Source organism: Perca flavescens, chromosome 3, assembly GCF_004354835.1.
Source record: "Perca flavescens isolate YP-PL-M2 chromosome 3, PFLA_1.0, whole genome shotgun sequence".
In the NCBI taxonomy this organism is placed as follows: domain Eukaryota; kingdom Metazoa; phylum Chordata; class Actinopteri; order Perciformes; family Percidae; genus Perca; species Perca flavescens.
In genome coordinates, this window is record NC_041333.1 from 5,106,363 (window position 1) to 5,134,091 (window position 27,729).

The window sequence follows — 27,729 nt, forward strand, 5'->3', positions numbered from 1 at the left end:
ATAAGTGGCATATTCCTTTAATAATATGCTACATACCATTCATTTTGATTAATTTTCTAAAAGGGGTATTGTTTTATTTTAAAAAAATTAATTTTGTCATCAAATTTTTGTGGTTTCGTGGCAGATTATTAAAGATGACCTTCTCCTGATTGCTTGTCTGATATTCACCATGTTTTCACTTTGCTCTAAAGACGCAGAAACATATGATACAGACGTCATGACCTCAACAAATCCCCCCATTACATTTGGCTCTCTCTGTCAATGAATCGGAAAATAGATTAGTTCTGCTCCCCATTAAGACGACACCATGTGCATAATTGCTCCATCCACGCTGGGGATAATTAATATCGATGACCCTGCTGACTTTTCAAATACATCATGTTGGCTTTAATGATGATGTGTCATAAGCAGCCGGAGGTGGAGACACCCAGCTCTGTGTTTGCTGGCAGGCCCAGACCAGGGGCTCCAGAGCTGACAGGCGAGACCAGGTGAATAATAGTCGATGGCATCTTATTACATTGCTGGCGTGATCTGATTTACTCCTGCAGCAAATGGTGGGAATAGACCCAGTGCCGTTGTGGGTATTGGATTAACGAGCTTTTACGCACAAATGGACCTCACACTGACGGCAGATACATCATGGAAGATTAAAGAGGGTTTCCATGTGGTTGTGATAGCTGTTCTGTTTGCTTCATTACACTATTGAATCACTCCACATGTGTTACGCTTTAGTGTTGAAAATATGTTTTCCAATGTGTGGTTTTGTGTATGCCAATCATTATCATATTTTTTTTGGGACTGCAATGTAATATATTCCTTTCGGCAGGACATACGTAGGGTCATAGAGAGTGTACTTGATATTAAGATGCCGTTTAGGTTTGATATTATAGGCCAACAATAATTTTGGCTGCAAGTAAGAACACTATAATACAAATATGGTTACAGCCTGAACCACTAGTATTATAAGACTTTATTGGACTTATGGTTTCTTTTCTTTTTTAGGCTGTAAACAATGAACTAAAAAAGAAATCCTTATCATTGTCATCTTAAGGAAATCAATGTATGTGATGATTTTTGTGTGTGCTTTAAACAGATGTCTCTACTCCAGCCTGTGTCCAACATCTCCTTACCTGTTTTTTTCCTTTTGTATTGTTTGCTTGTTCTTACTATTGTTTATAGGCTATATTTGTAAAACAAAACAAAAAAGGTCTATGGTGTAAAAACAATGACTTTTGAAATACTTTCAATAAAACTATTAGTGTAAAAAAAAAAAAGGTAATATACAGTGCCTGACAAAAGTCTTGTCGCTTATCTAAGTTGTAGGAACAACAAATAATATCTTGACTTGTAGTTGATCAGTTGGAATAAGAAATGGTTCATATGAAAGACAAAGGCTTCTGTATTATGCTTAATAAAATGTTGTATCATTGATTGAGTTTTATCATTGAATTTGGACAGAAAGGTCAGATTTGGCTTGGACAAAAGTCTTGTTGTGTCTTTAAATGATTCAACCAATCACAGATTACAGCTTCACCTGTGACAAATACTCTAAGTAACCCATTCCCAGGTGTGTATAAAAAGAACTCCAGCACACCAGACCTTCGTGTGAAGTGCAACCTGACCTCTCACAACATGCCAAAGATTCAACCACAGACCAAAGTCCTGATCAGCAAGAGCCTTAAAATCCACTTTTGCGACACGACTGTTGCATGGTGTCGCGACGCCTCCCCTCATTTGTACGTTCCTCAATTACAGCAATGGGTGGGTCCAGCGGGGAATGTTGTCGAATTTTGAAATTTGGAAGAAGAAGTGATCAGAGCAGACCTCTGTGCTCTACTTCTACTGGATAGTCGCGTCGCGTTCAACGGATTCATTTGCTTAAAGCTGACGTCACCCATAGGAATAGAGTGGAGCGCGAGACGACAGAAGCGTCGCACGGACAAGTGGATCTGTACCGTCAATGTATCCAAACGTCAAATGGACAGAATAAGAAAAAGATTTGAAGAAACTGGTGAAGTTCATGACAAGCCCAGGTCAGGCAGGACAACTGTTCGAGAGGACCGTTTGTTGCTTTGACAGTCTAGGGCCAGCCTGAAAACTGGTCACCAGAAACCCCTGTATCTATAAGAACAGTTTGTCGAATTCTCTCACACAGTGGTCTACATGGTCGAATTAGTGCTCACAAACTAGCATTAAACAGAAGACAACTAAAAAATTGTGTTGCATTAGCAAAGGCCCACAGCTTGGTGAAAGGATGGACAGTGGAAAACTGGCAGAAGGTCCCAATTGCCGCAAATACTGCAGAAGACCTGTTGGAACCTGCATGAACCCAAGATTCACCCAGAAAACAGTCATGTTTGGTGGAGGAAAAATCTTGTTTTGGGGTTATATCCAGTGTGGGGGTTTGGGAGAGATCTGCAGAGTGGATGGCAACATCAACAGCCTGAAGTATCAACAAATTCTTGCTGCTTATTACATTCCAAACCACAAGAGAGGGCAAATACTTCATCAGGATGGCACTCATTGTCATACTTTAGCCTCCTCAAAGTTCCTGAAAGCGAAGAAGGTTAAGGTGCTCCAGGATTGGCCAGCCCAGTCACCAGACACGAACATTATTGAGCATGTCTGGGGTAAGATGAAGGAGGAGGCTTGGAAGATGAAACCAAAGAATCTTGATGAACTCTGGGAGTCCTGCAAGACTGCTTTCGACTTCATCAATAAGTTATTTGAGTCATTGCCGAGACGTATGGATGTAGTCCTCCAAGCTCATTTTCTTTTTCCCAAGGCACCGTGACTTTACATATGCTCCAATGTTATTGTAGCATGTTTGTGTATTCAAAATATAAATACAAGTATAATTTCTACAGTACATTACTGTATTTTTGTATGCAACAAGACTTTTGTCCAAGCCAAATCAGACCTTTCTGTCCTAATTGAATGATAAAACTCAGTGAATGATACAATACTTTATTTTGGTATAATAAGCATAATACAGAAGCCTTTGCCTTTCATATAAGCCATTTCTGATTCCAACTGATCAACTACAAGTCAAGTTATTATTTGTTGTTCCTACAACTTAGATAAGCGACAAGACTTTTGTCAGGCACTGTATTTTACATTTCTCTCTGTATGTAGAAATGACTTTGGTTGGTGGTCTTTTTGTAAAAAAAATATTGTGGCCAGTGGTTCTGAAGAGAGATTTGAGCATGCATCAGGAAACGTGTCACAATTTCACACCAAGAAACACAGCTTTATAACAAATTCATCATTTCAACCTGCTGGGACATTGAAATATAAATGCTTCTTGCAGAGCTTCTAGGTTTTAAAAGTGATGGCATCATCTTTATTCTAAAGCAGTTATACTGTACATATTTGTTTCAATAGGCAATTTGTTATAGTATCTTTTACCCTTTTTGTATTGTAAATGTCTATTGTATAGCCTATTTATGTTCTTGCCTGTTGCAGTAGGCCTACTTTGCCTTTATTTTAATTCCTCTTAATATGTTTATTTTTTTCAGAAAACACCAAGGCAAATTCATTGTAAGTGAAAACCTACTTGGTAATAAACCTTATTCTGATACTGATCTTCCCATAGTCTCGCATTGCCAGACCTACTTACACAATGACAATTCTCAAAATACCTTACTTTTATTAAATATCTCTACTATACAATGAAGTGTCATAAAACATTCATGAAATTGCAGTATAAATAATAAAATTATAATCCTAAACTTCTAACGTCCGTCTAAAATGGTATTTAGGCTCTAATAACAAAACTACAACTCCCTGTAGCAATAAGGACTGCTGAAAAAAACCGACATCTGATTGGCTAATCTCAATCCACATGACTGATTTGGACGAATGGTGAACGACCCATACAGGAAGTCTTACTGTCAGCTAAGTGACACAACGTGAAAGTCAAGTCAAAGCAAAACCCTGTAAAATATCCTTTAATACGTTGTTTATTGTGTATTCAAGTTGTGGCGACATGTTGTGCTTTTAGCGGTTTTAGTGCCTCATAGTGCAGCGTTTATTACGATGTTTCAGGCTGCAGTTAAAACGCTTTCTGTTGCAACAACCACTTCAGTATCTCGGCGAATATTGCTTAGTATTCGACATTATTGTAAGAAGACACCGGCGAAGCTAAGAGTGTCTGAAGCCGTTTCAGGTGCAGAATTGGGAGCAAAAGTCAAAGTACAGGTAACATTCACGCCTATTTTTAAAACCTTCTGCTAATTTGTGCTAACAGCTAACGTTATCCTTTAGTAACATGCTGCTTATTTTAGCTAACGTTACACCCAGACTACCGTTAAGTCTTCACTGTATTTAATGAATAAATTAGCTAAATTACAAACCTAATAAACATGTTTTACGTGCAGTTTAGTGTCCCAAATTATTTTCCAAAAACTGTTACCAAACAGGGGCGTAGCACAAGAACTTGGGCCCTACGCATAGGCAGTCCTAATGGGCCCCCATGTTCCTCAACTCACCCCACTCCCCCCAAAAAAAAAATTAATCGGGCCTCTGTACACATGAATCTGTAGGCCTAGATGTTTATAGGGTAATAACTATTAACTGTAATGCTTAGAGTAGCCTGATAACACACATTTCAAACCTCCTTTCTCAACATTCTCTAGCCTACTGTACTGTGGTTACTCCTACATTTTGACATCTACTGAATCTGACATAACTATAATGTTGACATGATATGTATTTACCAATGAGCTACCAAGCTACCTATGACACTGATTAACTTATTATTGCTAATTATATTAAAATTAAACATGTTTTAAATTAGGCTATTACAATGGTGTGTTGTTTGCAAACAGCATTGTTAGCATAATTTATTTATTTAGCCTTTAGCTCAGATTACATGTATAACCAAATTATCATTTGAAAGTTTATGTTCTGCATTTTCAATGGGTTGTCTCAGTCCGTTTTTAGCGCTAACGGTCATGGAGATATTCAAGCAGTTTAGCACCATGGATTTTGTTTTCTAGTTTGTGCTCACCTTTCTTTGAAAAGAAGTCAGTTACCAATTGTTTCCCCTCCTTTCGTTTTCTCTCCTCCTCCTGTCTTTCCTTTCTTTTTGGTAGCCTGATTTGGCTTTCTTTGAGAAAGACATTTCTACAGCAGAAGTTTGCGCTCCACCAGACGCTCAACTGAACTAATGTAAACAAAATGCATGCAGATGGACTAAACCATTTGGCGCATTGTATACAAAATGTAGTCAGTCAATCAACCAAGTTATTCAGCCAATACACTAACTTTACATTTCATCTGACATGCATTATAAAATTTAATTAGGAAATGAAAATATCCAGGTGAAATAAAATATATTCCAGACTTTTCAAGGGCCCTCTCTCCCTTTGGGCCCTGGTAATCAGTATCGGTTTTACCCCCAGTCCGACGCCCCTGGTCCCAAATGATGAGGGTCTTATTTGAGACAGGTTAGGGTAAGGGTAGCACAGGTGGTTTAGCAGGTTCAAAATTAATTAAGGACATTGTATGGGGAATTTGGGACACTAAACTGCACGTATACCTTTAAAAAATATTACCGCAAGATAATTCTTGCAAACAACTTCATATATTTGCCTGACTACTTCTTACTGTAGCACCTAAACCAGGGATACACCTAACGTTAACTGAATATGTACTAAACCTTGCAGTATATACTTTAGATGGGGACTTGCTAAATAAATGTCCCCCAAAGATCTGTTATCAAACAGATCATTTACCTGTACCCCAACTAGCACCTCCTGCACCCTGAACTACAGTGGTGGAATGTTACCAAGTACATTAACTCTATGCTCTTAAGTACAATTTTGAGGTATTTGTACTTTACTTGAGTATTTTCCATTTGATGCTACTTTATATTTGATGCTACAATTAAAAGGCAAATATTGCACTTTTTACTCCACAGTTGCCTTTATGCATCATAAATCAACTAATAAATAACATATGATGTATTATCATAGGTTAAGCTATCCAGCAGTATATAAGGTAGTTACAGTGTTTTAACCTTTAGCTTAGGCTGGGTGATGTGGAGAAAATCAAATATCACGATATTTTTGACCAAATACCTCGATATCGATACTGCACCGATATTGTAGTGTTGGCTATTGGTGCTTTCACAAAATATTTACACAATAAGATTTTTGATAAATAATCATCAGCAATGTGGATATAATGACTAAGTGGGTAAAGGCAAATAATAGAACAGTTACATTCAGAAAAATACATAACTTTACTGTAATGCAGCCTTTAAAACCAGGAAAAGACAACACTTATGCCATATTACAATATCCAAAATCTAAGACGATATCTAGTCTCGTATCACAAAATCGTTATACTATCGATATATTGCCCAGCTCTACTTTAGCTACAACATATGAACGTATTAATACATCAATATAATCCAGATAATGAAATGGACCAATCTGCATAATGAGCACTTTTACTTTTGGTACCTAAAGTGTATTGTGATGCTAACAGTCTTGTACTTTTACTTAAATAAGATTTGAATGCTGGACTTTTACTGGTAACACTACTTCTTCCACCACTGCTGAACTATGCTATAGCTATAGTATGTAGTTTTCACACTTTGTAGGGCTGGGACCATATGCTTTTTTCCCGATTCGATTATTTCACGATGCATGGTGCCACTGTGCCGATTGGATTTGTATTGCCATTTTCATGTATTGCGATTTGATAGGATTTTCTTTTCATTCATTAACAAAAAAAAGTTGAATAATACACTTCTAGAGACAATATGTCATGAGACATTTCTAAAACGTAATTGTTTTCTAAAAAAGAATGCACATCACATGTCAGTCAGTCAGTCTGACATTTATTTCATTTGTGAAGATGAACACAACATGGATTTTCTGCATTTTCTGCAGTTTGGCTGGAAACAGATATGATGTAGTCGCTGTCAGCAGTACCGTATGAACAGAAAATATTTAGGTGAATCATTTGTAAAAAAAAAAAAATAAAATATTGATTCTAGGGAAAATATTTGATTTTAAAAATTGTCGCAAAACAAATCGCGATACAGTTTTAGATTTTTTTTTTTCTCCACCCCTCACACTTTGTTTTCCAAATATAACTGCATATTGATACCACAGTTTATACATTTAGTTGACATTTTATTGAGAAAGAGGAGTGAATTCTTAAAGCTTTAGTGCATAACTTTTTGATATTAATGAACGTCTGTTACATTCATTCATTGGCATCCATTGCCAAATGAGTTGCTACAAAGCTAATTAAGACTATCAGCTCCACACAACTCTCTATGGATTTCTCAGTATGACTATGTTTAGAAGATTGTGGCTTTACCGCGCAGAAACTTGAGTGAAGATTATTACCTCTTCTGAAAAGTCCATCATGTTCTTTTAATCCTCTGTGTCGTCTTTGGCTACAGGTATGGTGGTGCTCATACGTCTATGAACCCATGCTAAAGTTGTATAAAAAGAGGAATAAAAAATTCATCTTTTGGAAATTAATTCCTTAATTAAAAAAATGGGAAAAAAAGGCCAGTTATTTCCTGGATGGATAGTATCCTGGATCCATGAAATAACTGGCCTTTAAAAATAAAAATCTGCCTGCCTCTATGGGAATTTAACATAAGGGTGTACTTACTTATGCCCCCTGTATTTTAAGGAAGAACATTTATTTATTCACGATACATTATTCATTCACAAAGAAAATTGGTGTCCTTAAAGGTTAAAGGTCCTTTAAAATTTTTTAATTAAGGCATTAAGATCAATTTCCAAAAGATGATTGATGATGATTTATTTCCCTTTTTAGTCAACTTTAGCATGGGTTCATAAACTTATGAGCACCAAGTGTGTGAAGGCTTGTATCATGTGGACACGCCGACAGTGTTGTTGTCATCACTTGGAATTTCTCATGGGGGCGACAGAAACTACGCACTATAGCTTTAAATTACCAACATACTGTATTTCTATATTACCAGAAGGAACAGCTAAGTGTAGTTTTTCTGTTGCAGGGATGGGTTCGCTCTGTTCGAGCTCAGAAGGCAAATCTCTTCCTGCATGTGAATGATGGGAGCTCACTGCAGTCGCTGCAGGTCGTCGCCAGTTCAGAGCTGAATGATCCGTAGGCACTTCACTTTTTATTTCCAGTACATAATCCTTTTTTATGTATGAAGGGTGCACATACTTAAAATACACTGACTGTCTTCCACTCTTTTCCCCTTAAATGAAGGTTGCTCACGTTTGGTAGTGCTGTCGAAGTCACAGGTACTCTTAGGAACAGTCCACACCAAAATCAGCCAGTTGAACTGGAAGCGCAACAAATCCATGTAGTTGGAGAATGTAACCCTGTGGTAAGGGAAATACTGACGTTTGACCCACAAACATTTTGCTGGCTTTAAATTATACCTCTTCTATGTTAGATAGTATTACTTGTATACAGGGCCACTCAAACTCAGCAAATGTGCAATATCCAGAAGTGCAATATTTTAGCTATTTTACTGTTTGTATAGGTCACAGCAAATATATATGTATTTATTCATAATATATATTTTTTGAGCCCGACCGATATATCGGTGGGCCGATATTAGGCATTTTCCGAACTATCGGTATCGGTATTTATAATGGCCAATTAAAAAAATTAATATATTTTTAATGGCAAATTATTCTGATAATTTAATATTAAAAAAATAAAATAAAAACGGACGAAACACCCATGTTATGAGTGTTGGCGTTGCATAGTTTGTCCACCAGAGGGCGCTCTACAACATCCCTGTTGTCAACACTCACTGATTTTTTTTTTTGTTATTGTCTTTTTGTTCAAAAGAACTTTAAGTTTCATATCTTAAGTTACGCATTCCTGGATTTTTTTTTTTTAAATATATATCGGAATATGGGATTTCTAAATCATCAAATATTTGTATCTGTATTGGCCTTAAAAATCCTTTATCGGTAGGGCTCTGTATATTTTTATTTTTCTCTATTTTGCCCTTGGATATGTGAGTGCACTGTTAGGATTGCTACTTAATTTTGTTATACAGTTTTGTGCAGTGACAGTAAAGGAATTCTTTTTCATTCTAACTTTGCATGTGGTCAATTGTATGGCAAATGTCATTAAATAGTGTTGCTTTGTCTTCTTGTTTTAGGATTTTCCCTTCAAAATCAAAGAGAGACACAGCCTCGAGTACATTCGCCAGTTTCCTCATCTCAGGTGTAGAACAAATGCATTCAGCTCCCTGTTGAGAATACGCAGTGAGGCCGCTACTGCAGTTCACTCCTATTTCAAGGTGAAAACATCAATGGAGGAGTTCTTAATAGAATGCAGAGCAGGACATTTTTGTATTTATTTGTATTTATTTTTCCAGGGAAATGGCTTTGTGCAGATTCACACTCCAGTCATCACCTCAAATGACTGTGAAGGGGCAGGGGAGCTCTTTCAGGTTGAGGTGAGTGTCTACACATGTATTTCTAAATGTTTTTAAAGTGAAGGTCCCATGCTATAGACCAGGGGTCAACAACTGGCGGACTCCAGTCCAAAACCGGACCGCGAGAGGCTTTTTGACACAATCGGGAAATATATATAAATTATATGTGTATTTATCTTGTCACTAAAGGAATTTTGAACAGGCAGAACAAGGCCAGAGACCTGTATGGGTCTACAAAGTTGGCCTAGTTCTGCCTGTTCAAAACGGCCTGCAATTGTTTGTTGCCGTTGCTAAGTTGTTTCTATGAGGCCGGTGTGCCATGGGTGTGCCTCATTTGCATGGAGTCTGTTGCGATTGTCTATTATTTAATTGTTCATTTAGATAGGGACAGTGCATAGTTATGGACATCAGTCCAAGTACACAATGTAAATATGCTAGAGTTAGCACCATAGTTCATTTTCATCTGTTGTCCCTAGGCAAATACATAAAAAGAGGCAAGACAAACACTAACAACAGTCAAGACAAAATGCAACAGAACATGTGATTGTCACACATAGTGAAATGTGTGAGGCAGTTAAAAGTGAGTGCAGCTTTGGTTTTCTAAAAGCCAGAATTTTAAACGCGAAATATTAAACGCCACTATGAAACCAGACCCAGACACCTGCAGGAAACGTGCCCACAGCAGTCTGAGGTGAGGATGTGGAAAATCAATGTGCTCAAAGCCCAATATGAGTGATCTACACCAGGCTTCACTCTCTCACAGCGCAACAGTGGGCAGATGAGTGGTCGCTGAGAATACAGTGGATTTTAGGACAACATAAAAATCTCTACCTATGGAGAAATGGTGAAGCAGTGCATCTATTATTAGTGACAAGGCCCAGCTTTTGGAATCTGTGAGATTTTACAATGCAGAGAGGAAAGACATCTCACTGTAGGTGTCACAGCTCTTACAACACGTACTGTACCACAGAGAGGGCTCGGCCTGAAAAATGTCCATGTGTCCATGAATGATCTTATGGATCTGATTTGTGATTTAAATTTTTTTAAACTAGGAAGTCTGTGCTTCTATTTTTAAGCGATTATTACGCTCAGGTCAGCTTAAAAAGAGCACTTTGTTTAGTTTCCCTTCGATGAGGTTTTATTTTTATGGACTGAAAGGAATATTTGCAAAGCAAACTTAGATATGGTTTATGGCACTTTGTTTTTCATTTCATCAGCCTGTTTGAGTTTATTACTGATTTTGCATTTAACCAAAAAGCTTTAACAAAGCAGCCTGAAGGACAGAAGAGAGCAGTGTTCTATCCTTTTTGTTAAGTTATCCCCAAAACATGTTACTGTAAAACTAAGAACATTGTAGGCTACATTGTTCAATAAAAATGTTAGCTAAACTGATTCCTTTAGTATTAGTAGGTATCGAAATGTTCGGACCTCAGCCGGGGCAGAATGTCGACTAACTGGACCTCTTGCAATTTAAGTTGAATACCCCTGCTATTGACCAGTGTTTCTCAAATGGGGGTACGCGTACACCTAGGGGTACTTTAAAGTACTGCAGGGGGTACGGGAGATTTTTTTGCAAAATGCTAATTGAAAAATATGTCACGCATTATTCCTAAAATAATGATACTATAATAATGAATGAATTCAGTTACAAGGTTGTTTAGTACATCTATCACTGCCAACGCTGTATTGTACCTCTTCATATAGACTTTTTTTTTTTTCTACCAAAATTGTTTCGTGTTGGTCACGGGGTGCTTGCTTAAAGGAACACGGCGACTTATTGGGACTTTAGCTTATTCACCGTATCCCCCAGAGTTAGATAAGTCCATACATACCCTTTTCAACTCCGTGCGTAACTCGTAACTCTGTGTGATACACCCACCACTAGCCTAGCTTAGCACAGATCCTGGAGGTAACCGACTCCATCTGCCCCTGCTATAGACATAACAGTATTTTAGATTTCTGTGAATCCTGTATGTAGATGGGTTAGATATGTAGATGGTGCCGCCTCCAGCGTGTAACTGTCAATCAAAGCTGTGATGTGAACTGAAGGATTAACGACATTGTTTGATATTCTAAAAACCCTTTGCTCCTACCCCAGGCGTCGGGCCCAGAGAATGAAGAAGAGGAAAACTTTTTCTCTGTCCCAGCCTTCCTGACCGTGTCTGGTCAGCTTCATTTGGAAGTGATGTCAGGGTGAGATAAACCTTTATGAATTTAACTTCTCTTGATTTATCAACTTCACATATCCTACTTGTATGTTCAGCCTCAGAAAGCAAGAGACCAGACGCATGCACATACACGGAAGAACATTTCTAATTATGCCGTGTCTCTCTTCCAGGGCTTTTTCTAGAGTCTACACATTTGGGCCAACTTTTCGCGCAGAGAACTCCCAAAGCAGACGCCACCTGGCTGAGTTTTACATGGTGGAGGCCGAGGTCTCCTTCACACAGTCCTTAGAGGATCTCACCAAGGTACGTTATGCCGTTGTCCTAAAATACAGTATTTGCTTTGTGATATCGATCAAAGTAGCCCGATAACTTTTCACTCAACTTATTTCTTTTGCATACAATTGATTGTTTACTTACCTTTCTGAAAACCATTGGTTTGTGTTCATTTTAACAAGCTATAAATATTGATATGTGCTGTACTATATAAACTTGGGCTGTCAATTGAAGTGTCCTAGTTAACTCGTGATTAATCGCACATTAATCACATTTTATAAATGTACTTTAAAAGGGATTCTTTTGCAAGTTTTTAGTGCTTGTGGTTTTTGAGACTGGATGTAACTCAGTTCACATCGACAGTACATGCAAATAACTTTTGTCTTGTGGAGAGAACCATCTGGGAAGGGCTTTGAAACTCAACTTGCCATTCAAAATACCCTTTTATTAATCCATTTCTGCTGCTGCGTTTGTTTCTGCTAGCCATCCACGACCCGTTCATGGATGTACAATAAGACCCGTAAGACCTGCTCCGGTTCCGCTGTGTCATGTTTGCTGCAGACAGCGAAATCACAGAATGGGCCTGCGTAGTGGCATTGAAAGGAATTTGTGTTATTATTAACACGTTGATTTTGACAGTCGCTAATATAAACAGAAGGTTTTTTTTGTATCATTTTGTCATCTTTATTTTCCCCTAAAGTTGCTTTACAAACTTGTAAAGGAGAGACTAAGTAGCATTAAAGTTGTCTGGTATTCTTGGATAAAAACACAGTCGTCACAGCCTTGGATCTTGGATGAAGTGTAATAATGTCACATTATATCAACGTCTGTGTACTGAAGTTCAGATGTTCCACTTTTAAAGTTGCCCTTATGCACAGGTGCCCGGGAAAGCTTTAATTATTAAACTGGGCCCTGGTCTTTAGGTCATGGAGGACATGTTCAGATCTGCCACGGAGCATGTCTTGGCTCACTGTGCCGAGGACGTGGATTTGTTTCACAAGCATGTGACTCCTGGACACCGGGTGAGTCCTGAAGGACACTTATTTAACTTGGGTACATAACCTGACTCCTTGTACCAACCAGCCACAACTGCATGTGATTTCATTATTATCTCAACTTACATTTCGTTCCTATTGCATCCATACACTCTTAGGTCACTGTAGAAGGTATGCTGAAGAAGAGATTCCCTGCGTAAGTCTGTATTTTTCCAAACATAGCATATACAATTATATCAGCTAAAGAATAAAGTCAAGGCCTCGAATGATTGATAATATCTCAGTTTACCTTCAGGATTACCTACAGTGAAGCTATAGACATCCTAAACCGCAGCTCTGAGAAATTTGCCTTCCCAACAGACGTAAGTACCACTGTTTTATTTTCTCTATGTTATGGGCAGACTTAATACAGGGTTTCTGCGGGGTCTTAAGAAGTCTAAAGAAGTCTAGTAGTATTATGTTCTAGGTCTTAAATAATCTGGAACAGGTCTTAATTTTCCTACGTCCATGTATCGTAGGCAATCAGCTTTCCTGTTATTGGCGAGAGTCTCTTTGGGATTGTACTACGACATAAAACAGATTTTATTCTTCGGCTATGGGGAAGGGCAAGTTTAGCGATACTTGGCTTGAAAAAAACTTCAAGCCAAGCCAAAAACAGGTCTTAATTTTTCTACGTCCATGTAAGGCTACCTCTAATGCTCGTTGAAATGTTTTTTGGGGTTTTTATTCTGTGGTGTCTGTGGTTCTGTGGAGTTCTTTCTTTCGCTTGTCCAAATATAATTTGCTGTGTATGTACAGATTAATATTACTCCGTGTCGCTTTCATTCAATTTTGAAAACATTTACTTTGCAAGTACGTTTTTGACAGCATTTTGTTCCACTTTTACGTCGTGATATAGGTCTTAAATTTCATTCATAAAAGGTGTTAAAAAGGAATAAAAAACTCTTCAATTTGACTTGGTAAAACCTGCAGAAACCCTGTAGTATCTACTGTATTTTTGCTACAAACACTATCATTCCACAGAGCTCCACATTGACTTTAGCTCTTCTTTTCTCCAGTGGGGTTGTGACCTGCAGACCGAACATGAGAAGTACCTGGTGAAACATTGTGGCAACATTCCAGTCTTTGTCACTGATTATCCTTTCGATCTCAAGCCCTTTTACGCAAGAGACAACCAGGATCATCCTGAGCATACAGTAAGATGTGGTTACGCTGTTCAAAATGCTGGGTGAATCAATGATTTAGCCACTCAGTTCCCTCCTTGTACTGTCAGTTATCGCAGCGAATTGCATATCTGCGCTGACGACGGCTGTGGTTTGTGTGCAGGCAGCTGCAGTGGACCTTCTGGTGCCAGGAGTCGGAGAGCTGTGTGGGGGCTCGCTGAGAGAGGAGAGGCTGGATCTGCTGAGGGCTCGGCTGGAAGAGTAAGAACACATGCTCCAGGGGCAGTGGAAGGCCCCTGCTAATATATTTACACCGTGGTTGTCAATATTTGCTAAATTGCTTCAAATGTATTTGTATTTTTTCAATCCATTGAGATCAAGCATAATCCCACTAATGTCACCGCGCTAGCTGGAGCATTTCCCAAGTCCTGCAGTGGCTGTTTAAATAAATTTCTTCAAATGTGTAAACAGGTTTTTAAGCCCCCTGACTCACCACCCATATGTAATGGTAGGAAGACTAGGATACATTGACTTGTATAAAGTACTTCAAAGCAATACTTGGAGTACAAGTATCTTACCAGAAAATTACTTTGGTAGAAGTTAAAGTCCCCTTTTAGAAGATAACTTGAGTCAGTCTTACAGTATCTGATATGTACTGTACTGAAGTATCAAAAGTCATTTTCTGATATTAAATGTACTTTATTATTTGAAGATTATGAACTTTATTGGGGCTTCCTTATAGTGAAGCATAATATTCAGGGTTTCCAAACCTTAAACATCAAATTCAAAGTCTGACATCAACAAAGAGAAGAGAAGAAAGTTATGCTTCCTGCTCTTCTAGTTTTGGCGCTTGGCGTTACGTCACCAACTGGAACGGAGGGTTCATTAACTTAATCTAGGAGCAATGATTCGCCAAACCTGCTTTTTTTTTTGCAGTCTAACACTTTTTTTCAGATTTTTATTTTATAGTAACGAGTAACGAAGATGCTCTGGGGAAATATACACTACCGGTCGAAAGTTTGGGGTCACTTTGAAATTTCCATTCCACTCCATTATAGACAGAATACCAGCTGAGATCAGTTGCATTGGTTGTTTTTTTTTTAACCAGGGCAGCAGTTTTCAGATTACATTATATTGCAAAAGGGTTCTCCAATGTTTTCTCAGTTAGCCTTTTAAAATGATATCAGATTAGTAAACAGAATGTGCCTTTGGAACATTGGATGAATGGTTGCTGATAATGGGCAATGTAGATATTGCATTAAAGATCAGACACTTCTTTCTACAACAGTTAAACACCTTTTTTTTTTTTTTTTTCTGTAATGGAAATTTATAAGTGTCCCCAAACTTTTGACCTGTGTGTGTGTGTATATACTGTGTGTGTGTGTGTGTGTGTGTGTGTGTGTGTGTGTGTGTGTGTGTGTGTGTGTGTGTGTGTGTGTGTGTGTGTGTGTGTGTGTACACATATACACACACACACAAAATATTATTTATTTTTTTACCGGACAATTAACATGATACATATATTGTACCATTGAAATAAGAAGTTTAACTGACAGTTTTTCGTAGCTGAGGACAAGAAGAAACCTTTGTCACATCTGTGGTGGACAACACTGACTAATAAAAAAACAATCTGCCTTGGGTGCTGGTCGGTGTTATCTATTGCTCTGAATCCAACCCTAATATGCACAGCCCCTGTTCTGATTGTCTAGCCCTCAAATAGAAGAGAATACAATATGAAGTTAGTTCTGTTATTTGCACATGGTTTGAAAACACACAAACATGATGCTAGAGAGGATTGGTTTTTGTGTTGCGTCTTGAGTTTGTGTTTTGACCAGAGGATCTTACTTACATTATCATACTTTCCCCAGGGCTGGATTATCAGACACCTACAGCTGGTAAAAAAAAAAAACACACACATTTACATAAACAGCATTTAAATAGAAACAACACAGCAACAGAGTGATGTCTGTATTTACATATGTATTTATTTGCAGGTATCTGGATCTGAGGCGTTTTGGCTCCGTCCCTCACGGCGGCTTTGGACTGGGATTTGAGCGATATTTGCAATGCATTCTCGGTGTTGACAACATAAAAGATGTGATTCCTTTCCCTAGATTTTCTCATTCTTGTCTTCTATAAAACTCCGTTCCAGCCCAGTAGATCTTTTTTTTAAGTCTGTATTTGCTGTCTATCAAACATCAAATAAATGATATTCAACATTGTTTTAGTTTGAAGTGGTTGATTGGTGTTTAAATGTCATTAGCTATTTTATAATGTCTCCGCACCTGCAATATGAAAACCATAAGCATTGGTATTTGAGATGACTGTCCCAATTGAATTGAATTTTAATCTCCTCAGTTCTGCATGTCTTTCCTGCAACTAAATATGATAAGGAGTTTCATTCATCCACTTCTCAGTGAAGTGTTTAGTTCCATTAAATCATATCTATTGCACCTGTACCAACTTCCATTTCAAATCAATGTTGCTTTTCACAGCAACTGACAGTATTTCAACTTCCCACAAGATGGTGCTTTTCCCCCATTCCATTCAACTGAGAAAATGCCAATCTTTTACTCAGTCACAAACATTAGTATTGACTCTTAATTTGACCTTTTTTTCCCTCCAAAGCACAGACTATACTTTTTAAAGAAGTCTCCATCATTTAGCTGTGATTGACACTTAACTATATGTGGTATACAACACGCATTGGATGTAATAATGTGAAATCAGACCCGTTTCCGTGTACGAAATCAAATAGAAACACTGTAACATCTGTTTTGTGTGGACGTTGATAAAAAACGTGTTACAAATCGATCGGTTCCCCCCATATTTCAACTCGTTTAGGGATCTTGAAGCTACTTTGTGGCGAGCTGGTGTCCCATCCTGTTCATCCAAGCAGCCAGCCCATCCCTCTCTCTCCCTCTCTCTCTCTGCTCGGTGGGCGTGGTATGAGTTAGGAAAACAAACTGCAGACACTACGATACTTCCTCACCCTGCATCACTTCGCTTTCCCCGCGGCTCCTCGTCAGCTGTGCCGTGCGTAATTCCCCAACAATCTTGAGTTGCGCCTCTTTGTTTTTCTTCTCCCCAACTGGATGGTTTTTTTGCGCGCTCGTCGTTGCGCACAGCACCACCAGGAGCGGGTGGCAACATCCCCCGACCCGAGCAGCTCTACTTTGATTTGAACAAATGGGGGGAGCAGACCGCACCAGGGAGAGCCGCACGCCGACAGCACTTTGAAACGGGAGAGCCTTCAGGAACCTTCAGTCATGTACTAGTGACAGACGGCGGTTGGAGACAAGAAGACGCAGCAGACACTGACACAAACATGAGCGGCGGTGAAATCATCTTCCAAGGCTGGCTCAGGAAGTCACCACCGGAGAAGAAACTGAGAAGATATGTAAGTGGATCCCACTTTTCGCTCAGTTTCTCTTGTTGTTTATGATGGGTTTTGACTGGGCACAGGGGGTAACCGAGTCTGCGACTTTCTTTCTGTCAAAAATTGTTATCCTTTGTCTTTGGTTCCTGTGCACGCAGTGAGTGGTGTCAAACTCAAAGATGTTTGATGTACAGCTGTAGCAGGTGCACCCCCCATCCATCTGGACCCCTCATTTTTTTTTTTTTTTTTAATGAACTACAGGAGGCACCATGTGTTGTTATTGATGAAATAATCTCAATCCATTAGAATCTAGAAATGTAGCCTATAGAAAAAAAAAAGCAGTTGCAAGGTTTTCCATATAGCTACCCAGTGTGTGACAACATGGGTGTAAGCCTGCCTGTGTAATACCCGACAGCTGTCTATAATTTTAACTAAATAGCTCTCAGACACACACACACAAACTGCCATTTGGCTTTATCCGATGATGATGAAGTCATGTCTAATCAGGCACTGCTGTGACCAGTTTTCATCTCGACTAATGTCACAACAATAGTTTTAACTGCACCGCACTTGAGTGCCATGTTAAGACTTAATAAGCCAAAGCTGCTAGTCTCTTGCTGGTTGCTGGGCAAAAGGGGAATGGCTACAAATCAGATAATAGGATTTATGGAGGCAGATAGAACCATGAGACAATCTCCTATAAATACAGCTGTCCACTGTTTATGTATGGTGTTGCATTACCAGGCCTCTCCATGTTTCTACGAGCTGACTTTGCCATGATGTCATCTTTGTGTTTCATCTGGAAATCCATCCTTGAATGTCTTCAAATGTAGGACGCCCCCCCATTGTCTTGTCATTTCCTCATTGTCTTTCACTTAAAGCTGGCTGATGTTTACACAGAGACCACCGTGGTCCGTATGGAACAGCAGCTGCAACGGGACGGAGGAAAAAACTCGCCCGGTTCACAGCAGTACTGTATAAACAAGGAGAAAGAAAAAGCCCTCACGAGGCATAATGGAGTTTAAAATAATGGCCTTCCTCAGGCAAGAGAGCAGGGAACAGCCTCTCAGACTCTCTCAACCTGCTTCTCACCCTGAGCAATAACCTATAAACAACCACACACACACACACACACACACACACACACACACACACACACACACACACACACACACACACACACACACACACACACACACACACACACACACACACACACACACACACACACACAATCTTTCAGTCAGAAAAAAAGTGTCATGAGATGGAGTGTCCAGAGCAGGCAGACTTGTGAATGCGATAATCTGTCCATCTGAAATTCCTTCCACTTAAAGTCAGGCTGCGGACAATCGGGGCCATTTACTCACCAGTATTGCTGTCATCTGACATAGTTGACGTCCTTATGCAGAGGGATATTTTCAGATACTACTTTCACATACCCGCAGACATTCCAGCCTGAAGGTGTGTTGCGTTTCTCAAGGAACTTGGTGGCAAGTTTTGATCGGCCATTATATTGCAATGAGCTGCGGAGGTGTAAGGAATTTATTTGTTTTCCGAGCTGTAACTGACGCGTTGAACGCAACAGTTGGTGCTGTCGTGCCTCTTTTTTTTTTTAAAGAGGTTAATTGCAGCAGTGAAAACAACACTTTTCCCTGTCTTTTCCTCCTCCTTGTACATTAAAGTCCTCCCTAAACCAGATTAGGCCTGCGTTTGTTAATCAGTAGTTAGTTGGTGAAATGATTTGTCGTCATATTCCAAAAATGCGTGACCTTCCACAGATGGTTTCTAAAAAAAAAAAAAAAAAAAAAGTGACACGCAGCTAATGCATGTTAAATGCAGTGTAGAATCTAGTGCAGGGTTAGGACAGAGAGATTAAAAACAGGTACTACCACCACACAGGTCTGGCATGTAAAGTCAGGGAGCAAAAACACTTGTGGCGGTTGGAGGCTGGATGCAACCGGGGATTAAAGACAGGAGAAAACATGTTTATGTTCAGTAACAAGGACAGCTAGTCCCGGTTAAATGTTTGCTAATTGTTTACAATGGCCAATTAACTCTTTGACTCACTCCTTCTACAACAGCTCCCAAACACATGATGAGCATACACATTCTGTGTCTCTCCCCCCCCCCCAAACATGTGACTGCATGTGTAGTCACTTTTCACACGCGCTGCATCTCCACAAGGGAAAACAGTCGCGCTCAGATGTCTCAGCTCTGCTAAATGAATCACTCGGTTGGAGTTTTAAAATCTTCTCGGTGGGCTGATCGAGGCTCCAGAGGTGGGCGGTGTTAGAAAGGGGGGAGGTGGGAGTGGCCTGGCTGCTTTTGTTGAACGATGTCCAGAATAAGCAGAAGGAACATGAAAACAACTGACTAATCCAGCACTTTACCCAGTGACCTCTTGCAGAGTTCTGTTGAGGTTTCTTTGAGACAATGTGCTTCATCATGTCTGCTACCTTAAAGGAACACGCCGACTTATTGGGAATTTAGCTTATTCACCGTAACCCCCAGAGTAAGACAAGTCGATACGTACCCTTCTCATCTCCGTGCGTGCTGTAACGCTGTCTGACGGTTCCAGCATTAGCTTAGCCCAGCACAGATCCTGCAGGTAAGTGGTTCCAGTAATCCTACTGCTCCAAATTGTGACAAAAGTGACAAAATAACGCCAACATGTTCCTATTTACATGTTGTGATTTATAGAGTCACAGCGTGTACAAAAAACAACGTAACATGAGACGCAGCCGTCTTCTAACAGTAAACAAACCGGGAACTATATTCTCAGACTGGCTTGCTGCGAGCATATCACTCCACCCAAGTACTATATTCTTCCACCTGAGAATATAGTTCCCGGTTTGTTTACAGTTAGAAGACGGCTGTGTCTCATGTTACGTTGTTTTTTGTACACGCTGTGACTCTATAAATCACAACATGTAAATAGGAGCATGTTGGCGTTATTTTGTCACTTATTCGGAGCAGTAGGATTGCTGGAACCATTCACCTGCATGTTCTGTGCTGGCCTGATGCCGCTGGAGCCGTCAGACAGCATTACAGCACGGAGATGAGAAGGGTATGTATGGACTTGTCTAACTCTGGGGGTTACGGTGAATAAGATAAATTCCCAATAAGTCGGCGTGTTCCTTTAACCCCCAAAACAATCTTTAATATAGGGCTGCAACGAACGGTTATTTTCATAGTCGATTAATCTGCCGATTTATTTTCTCGGTTAGTTGTTTGGTCTATGAAATGACAAAACATGGTTTAAAGGTCCTATAACATGCTGCTTTTTGGATGCTTTTATATAGGCCTTAATGTTCCCCTAATACTGTATCTGAAGTCTCTTTCCCGAAATTCAGCCTTGGTGCAGAATTACAGCCGCTAGAGCCAGTCCCACAATGAGCTTTCCTTAGGATGTGCCATTTCTGTGTCTGTAGCTTTAAATGCTATTGAGGAAGAGAGAGGGGCGGGCCAAATTCTCTGGGCGGGCAAAGCAGAGAAAGGGGAGGTAACCTTGCTCCTTATGACCTCATTAAGGGAAGATTCCAGATCAGCCCATCTGAGCTTTCATTTTCTCAAAGGCAGAGAAGGATACCCAGGGCTCGGTTTACACCTATGACTATTTCTAGCCACTTGGGGACCATAGGCAGGCTGGGGGAAATCATATTAATGTTAAACCTCATAAAATGAAGTTTTCATGCCATGTGACCTTTTAAGAGTCGATCAGTATTTCCCAAAGCACAAGATGACATCCTCAAATGTCTCTTTTTGTCCACATCCCAAAGATATTCACTTTACTGTCACAGATGAGAGAAGAAACTAGAACATATTTAAGAAAGGAATCTGACAATTCTAATTTGTTTGACAGTTGACAACTGATCGATTAATTGATTTACCTTTGCAGCTCTAATCTCTTATCTGTAGCTGCTGCTTCTTCCGTTACTTGAAATAAACAAAGGGAAGACGGAAAAGAAAATCTAGTCTTACCCCTTTGTGACGTCCAATGTTTACATATGCATAATAACACGTCCTCGCAATGAGTCATGGACGTATGAATCGTACTTTGCCTGCACAATATGTGTCATAGTTATAGTGTAAACAGTTTAACTCCTGTTCTGAGGTCGGGATCAGGCTGCTGTTGGCTAAACCCTCCCATGTGCCCGTTGTTGTTTCTGACGTCACAAAACATGTCTGTTCACATACAGTACAGCATTGCCACATTCCAGACAGATCATATCGGCCTTTCTCCCGCTGCCACTTTCTAAGGGCTTTACCGTCTCGCTCTTGGAGATGGAACATCCAAGAGAGAGGGGGACGGTGAGTGTTCATGCAGGCATAGGCGAGCAGCAGCCGCCTGTGTCCCACTGTCAGCTGCTGGGTCTGTCCTTGCCCTCGGAGGTCAGCGGAGAACGCCTCCCAGTTCCTGCTTTGACAGACACCCAGCGCTCACACAGACATTTTCCTTGTTCCACTTTATCTGTGGGCCCTCAAATGGGCCTTTCCCCACAAGCTACAACACTGGGGTGGCTTAATGTGACTACAGTATCAAAAGTCAGATTAGTTTATCAATGTTGGATATGTTCTCCTAACAGGATCCTTGTGATTGACATAAGCAACCTACCACCAATGTAAATGATGGTAGGTTGCTTATGTCAATCACAAGGATCCCGTTATCATATCTGTTGATTATTTAAGCAGCAAATTGCCTTACTGAGGTTAACAGTTTCTTTTAGTTGGATTAATCGCTTATTCCTTAGTATTAGAGCTGCAAAGATTAATCGATTAGTTGCCTACTATTAAATTAATTGCTATAAACTATTTTGATAATCGATTAATCGGTTGGAGTCATTTTTTTATGAAAAACTTACCTGATTGCAGCATCTTAAATGTGAACATGTTCTAGTTTATTCTCTCCTCTGTGACAGTAAACTGAATATCTTTGAGTTGCGGGCAAAATGAGACATTTCAGGACGCCATCTTTGATTTTGGGAAACATTGATCGACATTTTTCACCATTTTCTGACATTTTACAGAGCCAACAACTAATCCATTAATTGAGAAAATAATCCACAGATTAATAGACGATGAATATAATCGTTAGTTGCAGCCCTACTTAGTATAGTACGTATCAGAAAATCCCAGAGTCCAAAAGTGACCTCAAACTGCTTGTTTTGTGCAACCAAAAGTCCAAAACCCAAAAAGCAGCCTATTCTCACATTTAAGAAGCTGGAAACTGTGGAATGTTTGGAAGTCTTTCTAAATCTTCAGACTGATCTCATGAAGACTTGACACGCCAAGTCGTATGCCATTTTGGCGTGTTATGGAGACGCATACTCACTTTTCAGCGTGTTTTTCAACGCCGTTTGGCCTCCATTGACTTACATTACCTTGCAATTGCGTGTGAATTTACGCCGTAGCGAGTAGTATGAAAGGGCGTAAATCCGCGTAGAGAGGTTGGTCGGGGTGGATGATGGGTAAAACACAGGACTTTGACCCAGGAGACTGGGGATCGTGTCTTACGTGTCACGTTTCCTAAACTCGACAGTCTTTGTTTACTAAACCTAACCCCGTTCTTCTTTTCCTAAATCCAACAGATTCTTCTTTTCCTAAACCCAACCCGTCCGCTGTATACAGCGCTCAAAATGCCTACAGATAACACGCCACTTAACGCAAAGTCATGATGTCATGTTGAAACCTTAACTATTAATCTCTTATCAAAATTGTTGATTTTGCTTAGTATTCTTTTCAGCAGTACATTGACCGTCTTAATTGACATTCATAAGAAATGAATGCATAAAAGTCACAATTGTTTGTCACAGAATTATACTTTCTCAACTTTTTGACATCCATTCTTACACATTCATTGTAAAAATCCCAGGGTGACCTTGTTTGAACCTATGTCATAATATCCTGTCCTTTGCCATGAACACAGTTTAGCCTGTGTGTTTTCTGTCCCAAACTTAATTATTGCACCACTAGCAGATGCCAGACTTCCTTTGGATGGTACCTACAGGAAGTGTTGTGACAGAGGTCCGCTGGCAGGGAAAGAAATTAAATTGGTCTGTGAGTATATAAATGTATTTCCATCTATCAAGACTCTATCAGCTGACCTTAAAATAGTGCCATTCTGAAGGTAATTAGATCGCACTGATTTTTCTCTTGTGATTTGGACCAGCAGTGAGAATGGTTTTACTTATCTGCTCAAATCTCAGAAAGAACACTATCACGGGGGTGATAGTTTTATGTAATGGTAAAAAAAAAAAAAAAAAAAAAACAGCTGACCAAAACAACTTTTGGGATTAATCCATTTTTATTTTAGACCCCTCTGCTGATACATAGATCAAAAACGATTACAGCTCAGGAGAGCATTACACCATTGATAAACAAATAGTTAAAGGTGCAGTAGGTAAGCCTTATAAAAATAACTTTTCATATTTGCTGAAACTGACCCTATGTTCCAGTAGAACTACATGAAGCAGGTAATTAAAAAAAAAAAAATCTGGCTCCTCTGGCACCACCTACAGTCTGTAGTGCCGCTCCCTGTTCAGATGCACCAATCAGGACCAGGGGGGGTGTCTAACTGTGTGTCAATCACTGCTCATGCACACGCATTCATTCTCCCTTGTGGGGGGAGGGGCTTAGGAGACGGTTTTGGGTTTTAGCGGAAAGGGGGGAGGGACTGAGAAGTTGTTGATGTTCACATCCAAGTCCTGGATCTTCACAATCCTACCTACAGCACCTTTTAATTTGGCATCTACAAGATGCAGTTTGATAGAATTCTGAATAGAATACGATTAGCTAATCGTGAAGACTGAGATTAATCGAATGGGAATTATTTAGTTGTGTGTTTGATTTAACATTTTTTATTCCTCTTTTTACTTTTTTTTTCATTAAATAAATGCTGGAATGATAATGTTACTTATCACAGATTGTTTACAGAAATGTCCTATTTAAAGCGGATCTTTCATTCATTTCTTATTACTTTATTTAACATGATCATAGAAAGGTGCAATATGTAGCTAAAACTAAAATCGCAATATCTGGCAGGAAAATCGCAATTAGATTAGACTATCACATAGAATGAAATGGCCTCTGATCAGAGATACAGAATATGGTTTGTTTTAATGTCCTCCCAAGTGTGTCTGTGTGTGGCTACTTTATCAGGAGCTACCCACTAAGTGTACTGTAGTACTGTTAGGTTGTTCCACTGTCTGTTCTTTCTCCTTAAAGTGAAATCTAGTTTGTGCACTGTTGATTAGATCCAAACACAAACTCATATACAGGAACCGTGCTACCAGCTCTTACATGTGCTGGTAGCTTACAGTACATGTCACATGATCGGCCTTCTGAAGAAAATGGGCTTTGCAGTAGTGATGTCAGTCGGTACAAATGCCTTATGGCCTCTCATTCAACAGCATACAAAGACACCAAGGTGAGAATGGACACAAAAAGTCATTTAAGTAGCATTAGTAAAAGAAAAACCTGTTTTCATTTGTGTTCAGAAATATGAATACCAGTGCTGACATTTGAGGTTTACTTGCTTTGGCTTTGGCTTTGTAATATGTGCTGACAGCCATTTATTGTTCCCTTAGCATTTATTTACCCAGGGGGGGTTGACTTAGGTTGACGTAGGTTGACACTTGATGCTCTTTTTGACCGGCGCCCTGCTTAACGCTCCCACCACGCCTTTCTGACGGCCCCTGTTTGAACAGCTTGAGCTTAGATGCACCATGGTAGATGGTTTTTAAAGCTTACAAAGACCTAGAAATACAATTAAAATCAACATACTTTTAATTAGTGAATGCAACTATTTGGATTACTACCACACTACAACCCTTTGCAAACACAATTTACATAGGTTGCAATAACCATGAAATTCTTGCGAATGTGAAATATCTTGAAATAGATATCCGAATGTGTTATTTCCACCGTGCAGCATATAGGTAGATAGTGATATTTATAAATGTGTTACAGCCGGTAGAACCTGACATGTTGCCAAGAAGAAAATAGCTGTGGTGGCAACATGTCAGTGGTGTTTTGAAACTGGAAAATGGTCTTGCTTTGTCAAAAATTGTGTACTATATTTATATATAATATAAGTCTATTCCACATTCGGGTTGTGATGAGCCCCTAAAGGTGCCACTTACAGGAACAAGACTATATGGAGTAATTTCCTGAACAGTATGCAACAGCTGCGAAATATATATATATATATATATATATGCCTACTGTACAATTCTTGAAATTTTAGTGTGACAGTCAGAACAACCTTCTGCAAAGACCAAAGATGTTTGACCAGATGATTAAAAGGTGATGAAGGTAAACTCCTCAAAAGCAGGCGCTCACAGTAGAATTGCAATTAAATGGCATTGGCATCAGCCAAAAGTTTAATAGTGTGCATCCCCTGAAAATGTGTCTTGCACTTTTAAAAATGGTCTAATTGTTTGAACTTGCTCATACCCCTCAGACACTTTGTTCCTAAGGGAAGCGGGAGTCGGCAGTCATTTTGAGCTTTGTATGAACCAGCCAAGGATACCGTATGACCTGTGCAAGCTGTTGAATTGTGAAATAGGAATTTATCACTAACGGCTGTAAATATGCAAACATTAGGGTGATATGATTTGTTTTTCAGTTTCATGTGAAACACTTGCCATGCTGCAGTAGTTTGTAGGAGTTGAACATGTGTAAGCAAAGTGCCTTTGGGCTGAGGTTGTGGTATAGGTGGTTATATTTCTCAAAATGAAAACCGCTACATGCTTGATTTAGGAAACACTGATACAATGAAAACAAAGTTTCCAAGATGATGAAATTGAATTGCATCTCTGTAATAAGAATATATTTAGGATCGGTTGGCTCCTTTTAATGCTTAAATTCTGCGTACCTCTAGTACAGACATAGTTTAGATTAGAGATTATTCTTTCTTCGAAGATCCAGACAGTGATGAGTCATTGCAGTTCTTTCTTAGGAACTGAAATTTCCTACAACTAAGACTCGGATAAGAAAAAAAACATGAGTAATGTAGCCTGTGCACAGATACAGACTTCGCTGTGAGACAACATAGGACAATGTCCTCTAAGTTTAGCAGAGACAGTGATGCAGATCACTGACCTGTTTGTCCAAGGTTTTTAGGTGACCTAATGCACCCACCCGTGGGGGGGAGGGGTGGGGGGGTTCAAAGCCGCATAATATGTACAGTAGAGGAGTTGGACAGGAGGTAGTCTGGATGTTAAAATCAGATTTAATCTCATTAATGCATTCCTCCAATAATCCTTTTAACACATCAATTTGATTGTTTCAGTGATGATTAGCTCAGCTAAATATTTCCTCTGTAATTTGGTTCATTTGGCCATTTTGTCGTTCATTTGGCCATTCATTCGTTTGGTATCTGCATGTCGTTGCGATGTCAGAAAACATGAAGTTCTCCAGGATGCAGTCACGTGTATTCATTCACACATAAGACAGCATGGCAAGTTATATAGGAAAATATAACGTTTTAACGTAGAAATCATAATCAGGATTATTTTTGGTCAATATTGAAATCATGATTGTTCACTTATGTGTGAGTACTACTTAAAGTTTACTACTTGTGTTAACCCAAAGCACATTTTTTTTCTAATCTTAACTAGTCGTTTTGGAGCGTAAACTTAACTGTCGTCGCTGCAGGACAGTCAACTTTTGTCGGCCAAACTCAACTGCAATAGCCACTAAAACGACCGTAACCTCATGGTGCCCTGTACCTGGCCCATAGTAAACTTTTCTCGGCTAAATTTAACTGTCGATTCATTAGAGAGAGAGCTTTTTTTTATTGTTTACCATGGTATAATTATATAGTTGTTTCACAATAATGTTCTTCAACATGGTGACTCTACTCACTGGCTGTAGTCGACAGTCGCACTATATTGTGTTAACTACTGCTGTCATGTTAGTCCTGTTCAGTAAAAAGTACTTTAAACAAACTTTTTGCGGGGTCAATTCTTAAAGTACAAATCCAGCGCAAAATGAGCCTAGGGGTTAATAACACATGGGTACCGAGTCGACCGTTCTCTGGGATATGTTTTCATGCTAATCGAATGTGACCAGTTTTAGCGCAAACCGCTAATTAGCTTATAATGCTAATTGTCGGGGCACCAAAAGTAAAAAGACAAACGCTGTGCAATCAGTAACCAGTAACATAGCTCAAGCACGGCGTTCGTCGTTCGACTGATCGTGACTGTTTTCCCAAGATGGCGGCTGCCTGTATAGTGAACAATACAGTCTTTATAAACTACATTTTTAATAAACTATCTGTACACTTACAAAGTTCTCAATGCTTCGGTTTACATGTAGGGACTCTCAT

General features: G+C 39.4%; 2 protein-coding genes across 4 annotated transcripts in view; both read left to right on the plus strand.

The window, feature by feature from the left end:
* The first annotated feature begins 3,861 nt into the window (after positions 1-3,861).
* Positions 3,862-16,242, plus strand: nars2 (asparaginyl-tRNA synthetase 2, mitochondrial). Of its 2 annotated transcripts, none has more exons than XM_028573209.1 (14): positions 3,862-4,200; positions 8,012-8,121; positions 8,230-8,350; positions 9,143-9,283; positions 9,362-9,442; positions 11,520-11,614; positions 11,760-11,892; positions 12,786-12,884; positions 13,016-13,053; positions 13,153-13,219; positions 13,916-14,053; positions 14,184-14,281; positions 15,889-15,915; positions 16,015-16,242. In XM_028573209.1, the coding sequence occupies exons 1-14, from the start codon at positions 4,039-4,041 to the stop codon at positions 16,157-16,159; spliced, it is 1,455 nt and encodes a 484-aa protein (XP_028429010.1). In that variant the 5' UTR covers positions 3,862-4,038; the 3' UTR covers positions 16,160-16,242. The 2 variants fall into 2 exon arrangements, with proteins under 2 accessions (XP_028429010.1, XP_028429011.1); XM_028573210.1 differs by having other exon boundaries at positions 13,016-13,028; positions 13,218-13,219.
* A 742-nt stretch (positions 16,243-16,984) lies between these two features.
* Positions 16,985-27,729, plus strand: part of gab2 (GRB2-associated binding protein 2) — a 54,147-nt gene continuing 43,402 nt past the window's right edge. For both annotated transcript variants that reach the window (XM_028573207.1, XM_028573208.1), the window contains exon 1: positions 16,985-17,420. In XM_028573207.1, the coding sequence (XP_028429008.1) occupies positions 17,349-17,420 (72 nt within the window). In that variant the 5' untranslated portion in view covers positions 16,985-17,348. The remainder of the gene's footprint in view (positions 17,421-27,729) is intronic.